This window comes from Megascapheus bottae, chromosome 25 (assembly GCF_031878675.1).
Source record: "Megascapheus bottae isolate mThoBot1 chromosome 25, mThoBot2.hap1, whole genome shotgun sequence".
In the NCBI taxonomy this organism is placed as follows: domain Eukaryota; kingdom Metazoa; phylum Chordata; class Mammalia; order Rodentia; family Geomyidae; genus Megascapheus; species Megascapheus bottae.
The window spans coordinates 25,855,281-25,874,450 of NC_143533.1; the positions used below are offsets into that span (position 1 = coordinate 25,855,281).

At 43.3% G+C, this 19,170-nt stretch overlaps 2 protein-coding genes and 1 pseudogene across 3 annotated transcripts in view; 1 reads left to right on the forward strand and 2 right to left on the reverse strand.

Moving 5' to 3' along the window:
* The first annotated feature begins 1,447 nt into the window (after positions 1-1,447).
* Positions 1,448-3,579, forward strand: LOC150046686 (bromodomain-containing protein 7 pseudogene; annotated as a pseudogene).
* A 144-nt stretch (positions 3,580-3,723) lies between these two features.
* On the reverse strand, positions 3,724-6,003 carry LOC150046687 (formin-1-like). Its single transcript, XM_090357797.1, has 3 exons — positions 5,559-6,003; positions 4,113-5,384; positions 3,724-3,746 (listed from the first exon to the last, which is right to left on the reverse strand). Exons 1-3 carry the CDS (start codon positions 6,001-6,003, stop codon positions 3,724-3,726), a joined length of 1,740 nt encoding a protein of 579 aa, XP_090213923.1.
* LOC150046688 (transmembrane and coiled-coil domain-containing protein 5B-like) overlaps positions 4,487-19,170 on the reverse strand; it is a 38,666-nt gene continuing 23,982 nt past the window's right edge. The window contains exons 11-13 of one of the 2 annotated variants that reach the window (XR_016532631.1): positions 6,219-6,325; positions 6,013-6,133; positions 4,487-4,547 (exon numbers count right to left, since the gene is read on the reverse strand). The gene's annotated coding sequence lies outside the window, so the exon portion shown is untranslated. Of the gene's footprint in view, positions 4,548-5,587; positions 5,667-6,012; positions 6,134-6,218; positions 6,326-19,170 lie in introns of those variants that run through there. The other variant, XR_016532632.1, reaches the window with a different exon arrangement.

Here is a 19,170-nt window from a genome sequence, read left to right on the forward strand (position 1 = left end):
GTCATTGTTTTTATTTGTACATTATTTCCCTACATAGGAATTACAGGGGTTTGAATTCATGGTTCAATACTTCCTAGGCAGGTACTTACACAGAGACTTGGGAAAATTCTACAGCTATATTCATCACCAAAACCAAACAGTTTAAACCAATTCTAATGTTGGTTGTAGAGGAACCAGTGAGAAGAGAGAAATCATCATTCTTAGTTTATTCTGTATTGATATTAACAATGGGTAAAAGACCCTTCATGGAATGAAGAGTTAAGAAAATTACAAAGCTAAGAAAAGATGAAGCAATAGCTTTTCTGATGCCTTTACGTTGCCTTCTGCCTGGGTGGTAATGACATTATTTTAACTATTTGGTCTTGTGAAAAGAATGTCGGTCTTTCATAGAGATTTAACTTCTTTTCTGCAACACCAGAGTCTTCCAACTAGAAATGGATCTGATTATTTTTGTTAGATGTAATAATCTCTTACTTGAGCAATTATTGAGAGGTTTCACTCATCTTACAGCACTTCAATGAAATAACTAGATGTTATTCCCAGCAGAAAATAAAGTACTCGATCAAACACTCAATCTAGTTAATAGCTCACAGAGAAGTAAGGTGGGAGTTGGATTCAGATAAAAGAGCATTGAATGGTGAGGGTAAATGAGTTACAAACCCCTCCTGGCCACCATCCAAGGCCTCTGCTGGACTGAGCAGGAGGAGAAATGAAGTGAGAGGCAAAGGAAATGAGAAGCAGGAATTTCTCCCTATCTGAATCATCAGTTGTAGGAAGTGACAGAAAGATCTAGAAGGTGAGGAAGACTAATGACAGAAGGCTAGGGAAAATAAAGGGAGTAAAGAGAATAAGAAGACAACTACCAATCAAAGATACTATCCAAAGAGCTCTCTTCTCCTAGCTTCTCAAAAGAGAGCCAACATCAGATAGTGTAGGGTATACAGAGGGAAAGTCTCTGCATAAGAGATGCTATCTATGCCAGGAAAAAAGAAAAAAAAAGTATTTCCTCCTCCTGCTCTCTGCCTCTTTTCATAAGGTTATGAACACAGGAAGACTCCCAATGATTCTTGTGAGTGGCTACTAAAAGTGCTACCGAAGATTCCAAAAGAACATTGGATAAAAGTAAAGAGCCAGGTGCAAGTCATAGGGGCATTCCAGTACATTTCTTTTGCAGAAGAAATGCCATTACCCTAGTCATAGTAATAAACCACAAATAAAGCTAACTTTAGAACAGTCATTTTGTGCTTATTTGAAGAATCAAATAGAAAACTGTGAAGTACAAGGAAAGAGGGAAGGAAGGAAGGAAGATTTGAATCAAGTTTCCTTTGTGGGAAACTTAAAAATAAAAGTATCTGGTGAGGGGCCCCGCTCCCGCCCTTCTGCTTGCCTGGCCGGGCCGCACGGCCTGGGCCTGGCGCAGGGGGCAGGCATCGGGGCCCAGTGGGACATGGTCAAGAAGCACAAGAAACACAAGTCGGACAAACACCTCTGCGAGGAGTATGTGGAGAAGCCGCTGAAGCTGGTCCTGAAAGTGGGAGGGAACGAGGTCACCGAGCTCTCCACCGGCAGCTCGGGACACGACTCCAGCCTCTTCAAAGACAGAAATGATCACGACAAGCACAAGGACAGAAAGCGGAAAAAGAGGAAAAAGGGGGAGAAGCAAGCCTCAGGGGAGTAAAAGGGCAGGAAACGGAGGAGAGTCAAGGAAGACAAAAGGAAGCAAGATCGAGAGTGTGTGGAGAATGAGGGAGAACAAGACCTCCAGTGTCACACCCCTATAAGATTAGACTTACCACCTGAGAAGCCTTTTACAAGCTCACTCGCCAAACAAGAAGAGGTAGAACAGACACCTCTTCAAGAAGCTTTGACTCAACTAATGAGACAATTGCAAAGAAAAGACCCAAGTGCTTTCTTTTCCTGTGACTGATACTCCTGGATACTCCATGATTATTAAACAATGGATTTTAGTACCATGAAAGAAAAGATCAAGAACAATGACTACCAATCCATAGAAGAACTAAAGGATAACTTCAAACCAATGTGTACTAATGCCATGATTTACAATAAACCAGAGACCATTTATTATAAAGCGGCAAAGAAGCTGTTGCACTCAGGGATGAAAATTCTTAGCCAGGAAAGAATTCAGAGTCTAAAGCAGAGCATAGACTTCATGGCAGACTTACAAAAAAAAACCCAAAACTCGAAAGCAGAAAGATAGAACAGACACCTCGCAAAGTGGGGAGGACAGCGGCTGCTGGCCACGAGAGAGGGAAGACTCTGGTGATGCTGAAGCACAGACTTTGCAGAGTCCCAATCTGGACAATAAGAAAAAAGACAAAGACGTCCTTGAGGATAAGTGGAAGAACAGCAGTTCAGAAAGGGAGCAGGAACAGATTGATCGTGCTGTGCTGGAGTCTGGGGGGAAGCTGACCCGGCGGCTGGCCAACAGCCAGTGTGAATTTGAAAGAAGAAAACCAGATGGAACAACGACATTGGGACTTCTCCATCCTGTGGATCCCATTGTAGGAGAACCAGGCTACTGCCCTGTAAGACTGGGAATGGCAACTGGAAGACTTCAGTCTGGAGTGAATACCTTGCAGGGGTTTAAAGAGGATAAAAGGAACAAAGTAACCCCAGTGTTATACTTGAATTATGGACCCTACAGTTCTTATGCCCCACATTATGACTCCACATTTGCAAATATTGGCAAGGATGATTCTGATCTAATCTATTCAACCTACAGGGAAGATTCTGGCCTTCCAAGTGACTTTAGTATCCAGGAGTTTTTGGCCACATGCCAAGATTATCCATATGTTATGGCAGATAGTTTGCTGGATGTTTTAACAAAAGGAGGGCATTCTAGGACCCTGCAGGAGTTGGAAACGTCATCGCCTGAAGATGATGGCCAGTCTAGGACAATTGATAAAGCTAAAGAAATGGAGATTACAGAAGTAGAACCAGCAGGGCGTTTGGATTCCAGCACCCACGACAGACTCACAGCACTGAAAGCAGTAACAAACTTTGGTGCTCCCATTGAAGTGTTCGACTCTGAAGAGGCTGAGGTGTTCCAGAGGAAACTTGAGGAGACCACCAGGTTGCTGAGGGAGCTCCAGGATGCCCAGAACGAGCAGCTGAGCACCAGGGCCCCCTCCCAACACGATCTGTCTCTTGGGTCCTTCGTACAGAGAGATGCACCTTGCTGAACAAGTGACTAATAATCTTAAGGAACTTGCACAGCAAGTGAGTCCCGGTGACATCATGAGCACGTACGGAGTTCGGAAAGCAATGGGGATCTCCATTCCTTCCCCCGCCGTCACACACAACCTCATAGACTTGACAGAAGAGCTTCAAGACCCCAGGAAGGCTAATGCTGAGTGAGGACCTGAGGAGAGCTCAAGCTTGCTGGTATTTGATTATATATTATGTACATATTTTCTTCATTCCAAACTTGGAAATGCCTTTCAGAAGATATTAACTATTCATAAATTGTGTTTTTAATTGAACTTTGGAACAGTTAATTTTGTATGTTCCAGAGGTTGGACTTGTATTAGGTAATAAAGCTGAACTCAAGGAGTACAAAAAAAATAAAATAAAATAAAAGTATCTTTGTCATAGAGTATGGCACTTACAAAGTTAATTGCAAAGAACCAAACACAACAAAATTTCTAACTTCACACACATGAGCAAACACACAATTGCTTTTGTGCTTCTGTGTAGAGTCCGCTAGGATGACTTCAAGAGCAGAACTGCAGAATTTAGGTCAATGGGCCAATTATCCAGCTAGCATATAAACAGTCACTACTACTTCCATGTCTTTTTCCTTTACTCTCTGGGTTAAGAGACAAGGGAAACAACCTTAAAGAATGCCATACCAAATAAGTAAATATAAGCAAACATTTCCCAAGCATTGCTTCCAGAATCAAGTATCAGACCCATGTCAACACCACCTTTGCCATCTCCATGCTCCTCTAACTCCATTTTCTTGCTGACAAATAGTCCAACTAAAAGGCCTAGGAATTTTGGCCCCTGTATGATTAGCTGAGCTCAGAAGAGCAGACTGACAGTTCTTCAGCTACTGGGCACAGAGCTAAATACACAAAGAAGGGACTGACCTGGAGGCGACTGGAGCTCCAGCTGAGCTGTAGTCTTCCCCAGCCCCAGGATGTCTTCTGAGGGTTCCTGGGGCAGCAACCCAGGCTGCCCTACTCGGAAGGAAGTCGGGCAGGCTCCTTGAGTCTCCGTGACCTTGGCAGAAGATGGCTGCTCCCAGCTGGCAGCGGAGGGGAACCCAGAGAGGACCCTGCTCTTTCTATCGGGAGAGTCATTAAAGGCAGGGTCCCTCTCACTGGGCAGTGGGGGAAGCCGGAGGATCCTGTGATGAAGCTGAGGGCTGGGTTGCCTTTGAGAGGGAGGCAATGGAACAGGTGACAGCCGTTTGTGTACGTCGCACTGAGGGGATGAATTATTGAATACCATGCCAGGAGCCACTGCTGGAACCGTGGGGGAGAGCTTCCTCTCTCCACTTCTGGGTTGTGAGAAGTCAGGACCTACAGGGTGGGGCAGATCCAGAAACAAGAATTTGAGGCCACTCTGGGGCAGCCCGGCTCTCCTTTGGTTTCTGGCTTCCAAGAGGGTGTGGGTGGCTCTAATGTCCGAAGGGAAGCCCAGCCTTTTCCCCTCTGTGGCTTCAGCTAACTTCTCACTCTCTATCACCTTCAGGAGTACCTTGTTCACAGCCCCTTCAGCACTGGCTGGAAAAGCAGAAACGGAGGCTCTTTCTTCCACAGATGACTGCAACAATCTGTCCCCCTGTTTCTCCTCATCCTGCCAGCTGGACCCAAGAGCCCTAACCTCAGCCTGCTGAAGGGTGAGCAAGTCTGCTTGGAGTAGAAACTGATGCTGGGCCTCTGGGCAAATGTCAGTCTGTCCTTCCCCTTCGGGATGGGTCCGGACTACATTCTGCCCAAGTGTAGAGGGCCCCTGGATCCTGGCCACCACTTTTGAATCAGGTTTCTTCCTGCACGTCCGTTCCACGGACTTGGACTTGGACTTCTCTGCCTGGTACCTCTCTGCCTTGGGATGCGTCTTGCCTCCCTCCTGGTTGTCAGGCAAATTTGTTTGTTGAGGCTTCAGCTCACCAGGGCTCCTTGGCTGCCTGTGAACACGATCATCTCCTGCCTCTGTGGACCTGCTGTCTGAGGGAAGTGCTTCTCTTCCAAGCTCAGTGTCCTCGGAGGCCCTCTCCAAGCTGCCAATGGCAGGGTCTGTGCCTGGTGTCCTGGGGATATCTGCAGGGCAGCTCTCTCTCCTCTGCAGGGAGTGGGTAAGCAATCCATTTGGGACCAAGTTTCCTCTCTCCTCTAGGAGCTGTAGATTAGGTTTTGCTGGAGAAAGAGGAAAGGAACTACTGGAACAGATCTGGCCCTTTCCCATGTGAAGAGCTGGTTCCTGGCTGCCACTCCCTTTCCTCCCCTTTCTCTTCCGCAGGAATGCTTCTGAGGTCTCTCTCCTTCCACCAGATCTCCAGGGCTTTCTGTCCCCGCGGTTGCTCCTCTTACTGAGAGAGCTCACAGGCAGCTCCCCAGGCCAGTCACCAGCACTCTGCAGACAGTCGTCCTCAGGGACCAGGCTCACAGGCAGCCCTGGCAGCTTCCTCTCCTGGTTCCCTGTAAAAATGCCCAGGATGTGGTCTGAGCTCAGCAGATCGGCCAGAAGTCTCTCCTTCTCTGCTGTGAGTTTATATAGCTCAGTGAGAATGTCTTTCGTGGGAGTCTGCTTGAAAAATATGTCACCTATCTGTTCGCTGGGATGCTGGGTGAGGCTGGAGATGTCAGATCCCTCCCGAACCTGGTAGCAGTTCTGGAAACCTTTATTGGATCTGTCTAGAGTTACAGTGCCCTTGTATGAAAATCCTCTGGCTTCCCCTCTTGGAAGATAGAAGCTGATGTAGCAGAGTTCAGTAATGGGCGTGTGTAATTGGAGGGTGCAGTGAGTGCCTTCCATTATGCCTACCTAATTATTCATGCCCTGGAGATGCCATCTGTGGTCAGTCTGCCCAGGCTCCAGTGGGGAAGCATGTGATGGTGGCTATGCAGAGAAGGCAGCTGACAGTCCTCTGCAGCAATAGGGCTGCCTGTAAGAGAACAGAGGAGAGCGGCTTGTCTGACAGAGTGTATAAGTCACATGGCAACATAAATCAAAGCACAACCACAACTTACCCTTCCTCTTTGGCTGACCTCAACCAACTCAAGGCCCCAGTCGGCAGCCTGGCTGCAGCTTCTCCCTCACTCTGTCCCTACTTCTGACAAGTCCAGCTTTTCTATAACTGAGAGGGATTAAAAAAATTCTGTCAGCCAGGTGTGGTGACTCACGCCTATAATCTTAGCTACTCAGGAGACTGGGATCTGAGGATTTCGGTTCAAAGCTAGCCCGGGCACTAAAGTCCATGAGACTCTTATCTCCAATGAACCACAAGAAAACCACAAGTGGTGCTGTGGCTCAGGGGTAAGGCGATAGCCTTGAGCTGAAGAGCCCAGGAACAGCACCCAGGCCCAGAGTTCAAGCCCCATGACTAACAAAATAAATAAGTAAGTATTTTTTTAAAATGCTGCCAGGACAAAGTCCCACAGAGGAACTCACTGTGAAGCCTGGATTAGGTTTCTCAACTTCCCCAAAGCCATAGTCCCTACTCCTATATGAAAAAGATTCAAATGTCCCAGAAACTCTGGGGAGAGGAGGCTTTGAGACACTTGAAAACATAGCTGGTTTAAGGAGCAATGTTTGGATTTTATTTACTAAGCAGAGTCAAGCCTTTTTACTTTCTGTTCAGAGGAATCCAATGGGAGATTCCACTCTTTTACATATTCTGATTGTCTTCATTCTGTTCCAGAATTTGAAGGTAGAGGTAGGCACCTTCCCCCATCACCAGTGTATATTTACAGAGCTGCCTTTGAAGCAGGATTCATGGTGCTTCTACATTTCTCTCCCTCCAGTACACACAAAAATGTCTGTGTCCAGCCACAGACCTGCCACCTCTGCCATTTCTTCTAGGGTCCATACCCAGATGAACAAAGGTGTCACACATCCATTAGTCCCTTTAGCCTCTTCCCTTTGTAGAATGAGACATTTAAATCCCTAAGTTACCAATTCATTAACCTAAAATGTTATTTGATGATACCGGTAGATATTACCAAAAAAAGACTACAAATATCCTCATATTTGAAGAAGAAAACCTGCAAATGAATGACAGCCTCACACTTTTAAGGAGCTGTCTTAAAACAGGCCTAGGTGGGACAATCCATCAGCCAGTCCCCGAGCAGCGCTTGGTCATCACACACATTTTTCCATTTCAGAAGCCAGAGGAAAAAGGACCTGAAGTCTAAGAGTCAAAAGGCAAACTACAAAGGAAAACAGCGTGGCGAGGGGCTAAGCATAGCAGCACCACCATCCCATGCTGAGCTCACAGGACTGAGTCAGGTAGCATTCCCTGCTCTGCAATGACTCTGCAGGGGCCACATGTTAAATGATACATCTAAATTCAGTCAGTGTAAAAGCGCTTTGCTCTTGGTGAATCTTTATGTCTTCCATTTCCTCTGGCAAACTGTAGGCCATCTCTCCATGTCAACACTGCTGAATTTTCCCCCGACTCTCTTTCCAGAAAGCAAGTAGATGACTTCATTCTAACTCAAATGGAAATGTCTGTTGTGCCTCATCATAATGAGAAATGATTGCCTTTTAGTAGATGTTATTCAATGCTCGTGACATATTTCATGAATGCCTAAAATTGGTTTCAAGAATTAGCTGCATCATCCTGTCTGCTGACTGTAGATTTCCTAATTGATCCGACCTCTGAAAGACCACGCAATCTTTCTTTGCCCAGTCATTGGCCACAGCCATGCCCTGTGACTATATCTAAGTCCACTGCTGATGAGACAGATCGTCTTTAACTTCCATTGTCAAAATTAACATCTTCCACATGTCAAGTCAGATTTCTAGCAAGTTTCACACACTCTGATTTCTACTGGGCATACCCACTGGAAAAAAAAGAGCATCAAACTACAAGGTACAGTGGAAAGGGAGTTAAGATCTTTATTCCTGGGCTCCCTCTCTCCGTGGCTGTGGCTTCCTGCAGGAAGCCTGCTTGTCCTCTTAGCTTCTCTTACGCAGCCTTCCTCTAGGTGCAGCTACTTTCAGTAAGCATGGTTATTGCTCCCTCCCCCACTTGCTTATTCAGTCCTAGAAGACTTAATTCTCCTGTCTTATTATTTTAGACAAGTCAGTGCCTGCCTCCTTCCTTTCTTTATACCCTTGGGAGGCAGTGAAATGCTACTGGTTTTCAAAGAGGAGATTTAAGGGGGAGGGGGAGGAGGAGGAGGAGGAGAAGGAGAAAGAGGAGGAGGAAGAAGAGACAGGAGAAGAGGTGGAAGGGGAGGAGGAGGGGAAGGAGGAGGAGGGAAAGGAGGAGGAGGGGAAAGGGGAGGAGGAGGAAGAAGGGGAAGAGGAGGAAGAGGAGCTGTTGGTGGTGGTCCTCTATAAGAGCTCATGGTTCTTGAGGCTGGAAGTCCAAGAACAACGGTTCAAGAGCTGAGACAGGCCCAGAAAATATGAATGAAAATCACTAGCAAAGCAAAACTTGTAATCAACTATCGACAGACCTGAATTCTTTCTATCACCTTACATTTGCTTTTAGGTGCTGAGACATAACGCCGCCATGTGATAATTAGGTACAAGAACAGAACATGCCTTTCTGAACTAGAAACCATTTAAAGAACACAAGCACTCTAGGGTAGAGATCATCCATGGATCCTCTGCTCCCAGCCCTGATGCCCTGTCAAGAGGTTCTTTTCTTTCACCCTGTTTGGTCTTCCTACACTAAGTAAATCTCTACTGGCTGCTCCCTTGTATACCTCCTGATTACTTAGAAATTTATTTAGTCACTATTCTAAGTTCCTAGAGGATCACAGAAGACTTGGAAAACAGAATAGAGGGTTACCTAGAAGAGCTAAACAGGAAAATCTCTCCCTTTCTCAATGTGGTAAGGTTTTCTTAGTGTGTCATCTAAGGTAGTAGGGCAAGACAGTACATGAGGCCCACTTGCTCTTACAGCAGACACATAACAGTAGCCCAGCTCCTATAAAAACAACTGAACTCTCCTTACCTAAGACCTCCACCAGGCTCCATTGCCAAACAGGGTGACATTAGGGATTTGGTTCCTAACCTATGAACTTTAATGGGATGTATCAAACTATGACAAGAACAACAAAATGCCATAGAAATTTTTTTTGCCAGTCCTGAACTTGAGCTCAGGGCCTGAGCACTGTCCTTGGGCTTTCTCAAGGCTATAGAGCTCTACCACTTGAGCCTCAGCTCCACTTTGGGCTTTTTTCTATGTATGCGGTACTGAGGAATAGAACCTGGGTCTTCGTGCATGCAAGGCAAGCACTCTACCACTAGGCCAAACTCCTGGCCCTGTCATAGAAAGTTTTTAATTTACGCTGATAAGAAATTAATGCTAACTTCATAGACATATGGGATAAAAAGCCACTGCTGAGCCTGGATCAAGAAACTAGAACGCTCAGCAGTAAACATGAGGAAGATTATGTGGCAGTAATGTCAGAACAGATCAGAGTAGAAAGAGATTGAACAGCAATTTCAAGAACAAGGAATGGGGGCATCAAATTCTGAAACGAGTAAAAGCAAGCAACAAATTAAAGGTTAAGATTATACAGTTAGAAGTACTTAGTTTAATAAAGCAACAGAACACTCTCTGTAAGACTGATTAAGAAAAGAAAATATGAGCAATAACCCATACAGATACTTTTTTAAATACATAAGAAACCTAATGTGTTTTAGGTAAAAAAGAAGGAAGTACAGCTGAGCACAGTGGCTGTGCCTAAAATACCAACTACAAGGAGGTGGGGTTAAGATGCTATGGGTCAAAGATGTGACACACTATCTGAAAAAATAATTGAGCAGAAAGGACTAGCAGCATGGCCCAAGTATTAAGACATGAGCCTCACAAGTGCAAAAAGACCTGATTTCAAATTCCAGTAAAACAAAGAAATATGAAAAGCAGTAAAAAATGGGGACCAAGACAGGTGGAAGGGAATCAATGTATGTGAATTAATGTACCTTCTATCTGGCAAATATAATGTAACCCTTCTATTAATTACAATAAAAATATATGAAAAAAGGGGGGTGGATATTGATGGTATACATGAAAGAAAGAAAAACAGAGGGACAAGACATGGAGGTGGGATGCAGGAGAAGGAACAAACACAAGATCAATGACACCTGAGCAAAAAGCCACCTTGACAAGAAAGAGGCATATGTCATGTTAAAAACTAGAATCAAGTAAAGCAAAGAATGCAGTTGGGACCGTCCTCACTACAACTTTTCTTCATAAAGGTTCCATGGGTTTTTTTCTTTTGCATTCTTACAGGGTCACAGACCAGTAAGCGACTTCATGCTTCAGAGGCAGAACTCCTGCCTTCAAAATTCTGACCTGACTGAAACACCAACACTATATGCTGGATCTTATCACACCAAGAAATCACTACAAAAAAATAAAACATGGGCCAAATTTTGAGCCACATAATTATTGCAGTCAAAGCCATAGTGGGTTACCAAGCAAGAACAAGAACTTCTTTTTCGGTCATTTTTACTATTGTGATGTTTTTTCCCCTTTTACCTAGGAAGCAACCTGCTCTGTTACTCAGAGATGCTATCTGGTATGAACTCTGAAGATCTTCCAAAGTCCAGGGAACCTGTCTTCAACTCCTTCCCGCCTCTTCAAGCTTCAGTACATCAAGAACAGTGAACATGGTTTCTCACAGCATTGCCACGTGAACAGGCATTTAGATAAGGAGACCAGGATGTGTAAAGAAAATACTTCTGAAAGGCCTCACATCATGAGGAAAAACAGCCATTCAGCTGCATCTTTTAGGTCACATCCACATATGAGAGAAAATAGGATTTCATTTAAGAATCTGGATGCTGACCTGGGATGCTCAAGGGAGATCATAGCACACTGAGGACTTTCAGACTGAGAGAATTCTCCTTTCCACATGGCTGCTTTAATTAGTAAACTAGCTTCTTTTAGAGAAAGGAATTATTTCTTGAAAAGCCAGGGTCACATCACAGAGACTTCTAAGGTTATTTCTAGGAAGAGAGTTAACATTCTGGGAGAAAACCCTCTCAGTCGTCTGTGTGTTTTCCATCTAACTTTTCCTTTCACTCTTATGTTTTACAAGAAGTTGGAGAATGTGAGCCCCTCCAATGCTCTGCATCCCCCTCCCCATGTGCTACTAAGACAATCTGCACTGGAAAACCAGCACAGCACAATGCTGGTGCATACTGGCTGGCTGGGCCTCTGTGAGGTTAAAATTCATCAGACATTGAAACAGAGACACTCTAAAAATACCTCCACCCCCTACACACACCTTGAAGAATTCTTCACACAGATGACAAAAACTGGAAGGAATTCTCACCCATTCCCCCCATTTGAGCTAAAATATCATTTACCATCAGAGTGGAACTGACTACTAGGTATAAGGGTTCAAAATTCTACCAGGCCTTATTATCTTTGAAGTACTCTCATGTACACCACCTGATTAAAATAAGCAATTTATCTTGTCTAAGATCAGCAGGTAAAACTGTTACCCTGGACTTTCCCAAGGGAAGTGTGACACAGGAACTGACTGGAAGGCCAACAGTCCATTCTCCACTAACAAATCACTCATGGAGCTGGGAACGGGGCCTAGTGGTAGGGTGCTTGCCTAGCATGCACGAAGCCCTGTGTTCAATTTCTGGGTAACACATATACAGAAAAAGCCAGAAGTGGTGCTGTGGCTCAAGTGGTAGAGAAAGCCCAAGGACAGAGCTCAGGCCCTAAGCTCAAGCCCAGGACTTGGGAAAAAAGAAAGAAATAAATCACTCTCAGAGTGCTCATTTTATGCCAGGTTTTTCTTTTGCTCTCTTCTAGATGGATAACCTGTCTTTAAGCACTTCTTTGTATTTCCTTCTCCCCACCCCACCCGCCAAACTCTTTGTCTTTCCTTTTCCCTCAGCTGTAATGCCTTCTTTCCCATCACTCAGAAAATTCACTTTTGAAATATGACTGGTTCTAAATTATGAATTAGCTTTGGATTCTATATGTTGGCAATCACTAGAATATTTCTTTTTTTTTTTTTGAAGATGGTAACGTTAACTTTATTTATTTATTTATTTTTTGCCAGTCCTGGGCTTGAGCTCAGGGCCTGAGCAATGTCCTTGGACTTTCTCAAGACTAGAGCTCTACCACTTGAGCCTCAGCACCACTTCTGGCTTTTTTTTTCTATGTATGTGGTACCAAGGAATCGAACCTGGGTCCTCGTGCATGCTAGGCAAGCACTTTAACCACTAGGCCAAACTCCCGGCCCCTCACTAGAATATTTCTATAATTATGGTCACTCTTTCAATGGAGAACAACCATCTATGAAGCCAATTCATTACCCAATTTGAAGGAATGTCATATTCAATATATACATATGTATTATATTTTTTAAAGTGTCTGGTAAACAATGAGTCCAGTTATACTAAGATGAAGAGCAGGAGTAGTCCACCCTAGATTCAGAGTCTACATTTGACTCTATGGACAATGGGAAACTCATAGCTTCAAGCTACAGAGAGACTAGAATCATCTACTTGTGGACTGCTTTATGGGAACCTGACTGAGAGGGCAGGCCAGAGGGCACGGATGGGAAGTGAGCAGCACAGCTATTTTTCTAGGGGAAATCATTAAAGCTCAGAGGAAAACACAAAGCAGCATTCTGTGACACAGTAGCTGTCTTCATGTTCAAGCTCAGCAGCACAACAGCTCAGACCTGACCCCAATCTCTGAAGTCTAATTCACTCAGGTTTACTCTCCAAAAAGGACTTTTTATAACCTTCCTCTTTTATATGTGACTTAAAGTTAAGCAAACAGCACAAAAGTAGATACCTAGTTTATCTTTGTCATTCACAATGCATGAAGGGAGACAATCAGAGCAAAATGTCCAAAGGAAGGGAGTTTGGAAACTCTGTTCTAGAATATTAGACAGCTGGTAGGCTGTTCTTTGGAGCTATCTACTGTGCTGGCATTTGCCTGGAACGGCCTCTGGCCTTCTGGGCCCATAGCCTCACACTGCCGTCTCTCAGTTTCCTTGACACTGCAGAAATTGACTCACTTGCCCCTCAAAGGGAAGATGGTCTACTGAGATAAGATGGTCTACTTCAGGTCAGCCTCTCTGAACACAGGTGCTCCTGTTTGTTGGCTCTCCACAGTACAATTAGAAGGAGGAAGCTTCAGGAGCTATGTAGGAAAAGGCAGGCATTGTGCAACCTCAGCAGGTCTCCTTCCACCTCCTACTCACCTGAAGAATCCTAGCTCTTCAGCAAAGCCAAGTAAAACTGAGTTCTCCCCCTGGAAACCATAGCATCCTGAGTACTTGTAAAAGGTACCTGAACACTGCTACTGTGTAAGCATTTGAGGGAGACACCCTTTATCACCTCCCACTGCCAACCCCATTTTACAGATAGGAAATGGAGCATAGAAAAGTAAAGGAGCTTGCTCCATGCTAGAGAACTACTAGATTACAAGAGACTATATCAGCCTATCTCTCTATCATCAGACCATATATATATACATATATATATGGTATATGTGTGCATGAATACACATATATATGTACACACACACACACACACACACACACACACACACACTGCTCCCTGGATTATCAGTTCACAAGTCCTTTTCCTCATTACTTCTAACACAAACAGCCAGATCTGTGGTACAGGAAGAATAAGCATTACAACACATCCTTTTGTAGAACTTTAGGATGTTACTTCTTGGGCCTCAGTTTCCTCAATAAGTGTCTACTGAACACGACTCCTGTCAAGACAAAAGTAGATGTAATTCTAGTGCACTTAGCTGAGTGAGTCACACATAAAGGCCCATTCAATTAAACACACACTCCTGGCCTTGGGATGCCAGGTCTATGAAAGAAATGAAAGTAATAAAGCAGTTCTCCTGGAGCTGGCATAATAGAAATCCAGCACATGTTGGTCCTTACTCCTTTGGGACAGGGACTGAATTATTTACCACTGAATTTCTACACTGATGTTTTTTTTCCCCCTAGCACCAAAAGTACATGCAATAACAGTGCAGAGAGGAACTAACAATGGCCTACACAATTTCAGACACCTGAAGTACTGGAGATTATGAATGATTATATTTAATGGTGGGCTGACATTTACCAAACACTGCCAAAATTAAAATGTGGATGGCTCCCCCAGGAATTATATGCATGAAAACCATTCATCCACAAAGCTACCACTAGACAACTCACAAACTTGTATTTATATAACTAACAGAACACTAGCTCCTAAGTGACATAGAAATTAAGTACATCTAACCACACAGGAGGCAGGAAGAAGAGGGGAGAACGTTTCAAAAGAGTTAATCTTTTTTTAAGGAACTGACTGACACTGTCTGAAAATGTATATATAAGCACAGAAGGTACGTAGCACTTGGGTTTGAATTTAGGCCGCATGATTGCTGAATTGGCATTCTACTGCCTGAGCCGTAAACCTAAACATTTTGCTTTATTTTTAGGTAGGGTCTCTAGTTTTTTGCTCAGTCCAACCTAGAATGTGATCCTCCCACAGAGCTGGGATCACAAGTGAGAACCACCACTGCTCAGGTGTTTTTGTTGCTGGTGAAATGGGATCTTTCTAACTTTTTTCCCAAGCTGGTCTTAAATCACAACCTTTCTAATCTCTGCTTCCCAAGTATCTGGGATTACAGGAGTGAACAACCACCACTATTCATTCTTACAAAACCATTTCTTAACATCCAGATAGATAGATGGGGGGACATATGTCTAGAATCATGTCCATATGAGATTAGCAAGGGCATTGTTATCTGTATAATGTTTGATATTCTTTGAATTCTTGATGTCATTTTTCAAGAGAAAAAATATGCCAGAATAGTTAATTCTTCTTAGTAGGAGTGTAGATCATTATTGTTTTATTATTTATATAATTTCATTTCATTTTAAAAATATTTTCTTCAAAAGGATTTCACAGATCAATTCTACACACAATTATGTCTCTTTTCTTTTTAGACCTTAAAGGAGATAGAAAATGTTTTTAGTTAAATGTGAGTGGTGTCTTCAAAACTATTTTGAAAATCTGATTCACAAGGCAGAAAAGATTCGATTCTTTTTTTTTCCCTTTTTTTTTTTGCCAATCCTGGGCTTGAGCTCAGGGCCTGAGCACTGTCCTTGGACTTTCTCAAGGCTAGAGCTCTACCACTTGAGCCTCAGCACCACTTCCGGCTTTTTTCTGTGTATGTGGTGCCGAGGAATTGAACCCAGGTTTTCATGCATGCTAGGCAAGCACTCTACCACTAGGCCAAACTCCCGAGGCATTTTCTTTTCTTTTTTTTTTTTTAATTGTAATGTATAGAGGGGTTACCGTTATATTCATCAGGTAGTAGGTGCATTACTTCTCACACATTGATACCCCTTCTCATGTTTTTGTCCCTATTTCTCTCCCCCACGCATCCCAAACATCTTGTTTTCCCCCTTCCTTTAAGATGAATGGTTATATATGTTTACACTATAAGTGCTTTCACAGAATAGATTATGAAAAATGTCAGAATGTCAAACTATGTCTGACAGTCTTTAAGACCAAGATTTTCAAACTAAATGGCTTTCCTTGCCCCTTCTTTTTAAAGACATCTTAGTGTTGGAAGTGATAAAGTACTCCAACTCTTATTCCTAGCTAAGAATAATCATCAAAAGGCACCATGGTATACCAGCTGGTACAGACTAACTTGAAACTGCTGTTTGGAGAGGCAGACAGAAATACCTTAGTCATGGGCCAGGATTTTGGCCTAGTGATAAGAATGCTTGCTGAGCATGCACAAAGACCTGGGATTGATTCCTCAGTACCACATACATAGAAAAGGCCACAAGTGGTATTGTGGCTGAGTTCAAGCTCTGGGACTGGCAAAAAAAAAAAAAAAAAAAAAAAAAAGAATGAAAAAAAGGAATACCTTACTCACTTTTTAAGGTTTGGAAAAAGATGCTGTAGAAACTCTTTAATTTACTTAGGAAACAATTGGAAGAACATTTTGTGTTTTGATTCCTCAAAATAATTCAAAGAATACTGAATTACATGAATTATATTAAGTCACAGAATTTATTTATCAGCTTCAGCAAACTACTGGCTGTGAAAACTTTAATCATAAAATAAATTTTTGTTTCCTTTACTACTTGGAAATGCTTCCTCTCAATGAGAAACTATAGTCTTTACAGATGTGAATACATGCATGAATGGGTGTGCACACATACGTGTTTTAATTAAAGGAGGAAATTTTTTCATGAGCTGTATTTGGAAATATTTTAACACCTACTGCACCTGGCAAAATGTGGGTTGGTGTTAGTAGTCTAGGAGTTCATTATATTTATGTAGGAAATGATGGGCTCGTTATGTAAAGAACACTTGTATCCCTCTGAACTCCTCTTAATGCTACGCGCTCCTTCTATTCTTTCAAATAGAAAACCAGTCTTCTCTTAAACTTCTATCATGGAGTTCTCCACTCCAGCATTCCAGACGGTTTTAAATATAAAAATATTTCTCTTATTCTAGGCCAAATCTCTCTATTTATTTTTGTTCCATTGGGGCTTGCTTTCACTTTCTGATGTGTAATGAGTAAATCTAGCTCTTTCTCTGATGGTCCTTTAAACCTCCGCAGGTCAGCTATGTTCCTGAGACCTCTCATCCTGGCCACCTTGCAGCAACCTTTCCAGCAACCTTTCCAGCCAGCCCTCCATCATGAGATTTCATCTTTGAAAATCCTGCTCATTATTCAACTTCTTTCCAATGGCCAGCGGTCCTGCAAGGCAGGCCACAGTGAAAAACCAAAAGCTGAACTTGCTGAGTGTTCATGCCTATAGTCCTAGCTATCTGGAGGCAGAGGTTGGGTCATGGATTTGCAGTCATCCTGGGTGTTCACAAGGCCCCTTCTTAGGGGAGGGCTTGACAGGGAAATGGGCAGATGTTGCTCCAGGATTTTTGGGAAAGGGAAGGGAGGGACTTGTGGGTTCTGGAGGAAGGAGGACTGGGCTCTGCTTCCTGCCAGTGTCCTCAGAGAGGTACAGGACCCACTAGCTGTGAGTGGTGCATCCAGGCAGAAAGAACTATAGGAAATGTCATCAGAAGCTTTCTGTGGGCCAAGCACAGGAATACGATGGCTGAGCTAGCCACAGGTGCAGAAGCCCAGAGTGCTACGGTAAAAAACCTGAGTGGCCTGATTCCATAGAGACCAGAGGGCCACTCTGTCCCATGCTGCAGCACAGTGCCAGGCTCCTGAGCCTTGATTCAGCTCTGAGGAATACTGGAACCCCAGAAAGTCCTGAGGCTGTTTCCTTCTTCACAGATAGCAAAAGCCTATGGGAGCAATGATCAGGGTTTATTAACAATAAAAGTTTATGCCTGGCTTTGTAAACAGACACTCTTACCTGCTGTGCATAGGAGGAAAAGACAGGAGCAAAATATAGATCAGCAAAATATAGATCCTCTCTCACTGGGAATCTACTGAGTTTTTTTCAAGCAACAGGATGTGTCTATCATGCATTGATTTTTAATGATAAAATCCTTCCTTTTAAATAAGTGGCTTAGCATTTTTCTAGATTAGCTTCTTGTTTATGACCTTGGCTTTTCTGAATGCCCTTTTCCTGGACCAGGTTCATAGCCCTACATGTGTAGTCTCAGGTGATGGCTGCTTCTCTGTTCTGTGTGGCTCTTCCTCCTCAGACAGAGGCTCCCCACACAATTACTATGTAGTCTTCAGATACTTCACCACCCAATTTGTGACTATGGTTTCAAACTTCTCACTTTTCTTAAAAGTTCTGAGTTTATTTTGCTCTTAAATTTAGCCAATAGTGCTATCATCTGGCAACTGTGGATATATGTCTCAACCAAAGACCAAAAAAATAAAAACTAAGCTCCCAGACTGATTTGAAATTTGGTTGTGTTCATCTGTGTACTGAGCAGAGACTAATGAACACAACCAAGCCACCAGATGACTGGAACCTACTCTTGTCTATGCCACCGACCATAATGTCCCTGGGCAAGTCCCTTCCCAACCCCCACCTCAGTCTTCTCCATTGTACGAAGAGGAGAACATCTTGTTGTCTACATTACCACCCATGACATAAGAATTTTAGGGTTACACAATGAGATATCGTGCTTAGTAACACATTATTTTTTTAAATCAACCTGCTATAGTTTTTCTTAAGATACCATGGCCTTGTAAAGTTCTAGTTCTTCATGAATAATAACCACAAATATTAGAATCAATTTATGTTTTCAGAGCTTAAATTTTGGACCAATTTAAGGCAAATAAGAACATGCCACTAACACAAGGACAGCATCCATACTGTATGTATGTGACAAGCTCTAAACTTACCTATCTTTAGGTAAAGAATGCTACAAAAGAGAGAGAGAGAGACAGAGACAGAGAGAAAGAGAGACAGAGACAGAGAGAAACAGACAGAGAGACAGAGACAGAAAGACAGAGAAATGAGAGAGAAATAGAGAGAAATGAGAGGAGAGAAGATAGGGACAAGATTAGTACCAATTCTGTAGGTGAATTTTATTTTCTGCAGATCTGTTGGCTTGTAAATATGTATGTATGTATGCATGTATGTATTTATGCAAAGCTTTCCAAATGTGAACACACTTAGAAAAATTTTCAAAGTGGCTTTCCTTCATCTACAAAGAAGATACCAATTTCAATGGCTAAAAAAAAGCAACTGCTCTTCTCACTAGATTCATACTCAGAATAGTGTGCTGAGCCAGGCACGGTGGCTCATGCCTGTAATCCTAGTTAGGAAGCTGAGATCTGAGGATCAAGGTTCAAAGCCAGGCAGAATACAAAAGGGCCTGACACTCTCATCTCCAATTAACCTCTAGACAATGGGAAGTGGGGCTGGGCTCAAGGGTAGGGCAGTAGCTTTGAGCTGAAGACCTCATGGACAATGCCCAGGCCCAGGGTAGGGTGGTAGCCTTGAGCTGAAGAGCTCAGGGACATCACCGAGGCCAAGTTCAACTTCCATGACCCACACAAAAAAGGAAGAA

Bases quoted from the DNA above. Each gene is read 5' to 3' on its own strand.
- LOC150046687 (XM_090357797.1), bottom strand. From the start codon at position 6,003: ATGGAAGGCACTCACTGCACCCTCCAATTACACACGCCCATTACTGAA. The intron at 5,385-5,558 runs GTAAGAGGAGCA...CTCTTTCTCCAG, and splicing joins GCTGCCTGTGAGCTCTCTCA to CAAAACCTAATCTACAGCTC. The intron at 3,747-4,112 runs GTCAGTCCCTTC...TAAATTCTGCAG, and splicing joins GGAGCTCCAGTCGCCTCCAG to TTCTGCTCTTGAAGTCATCC.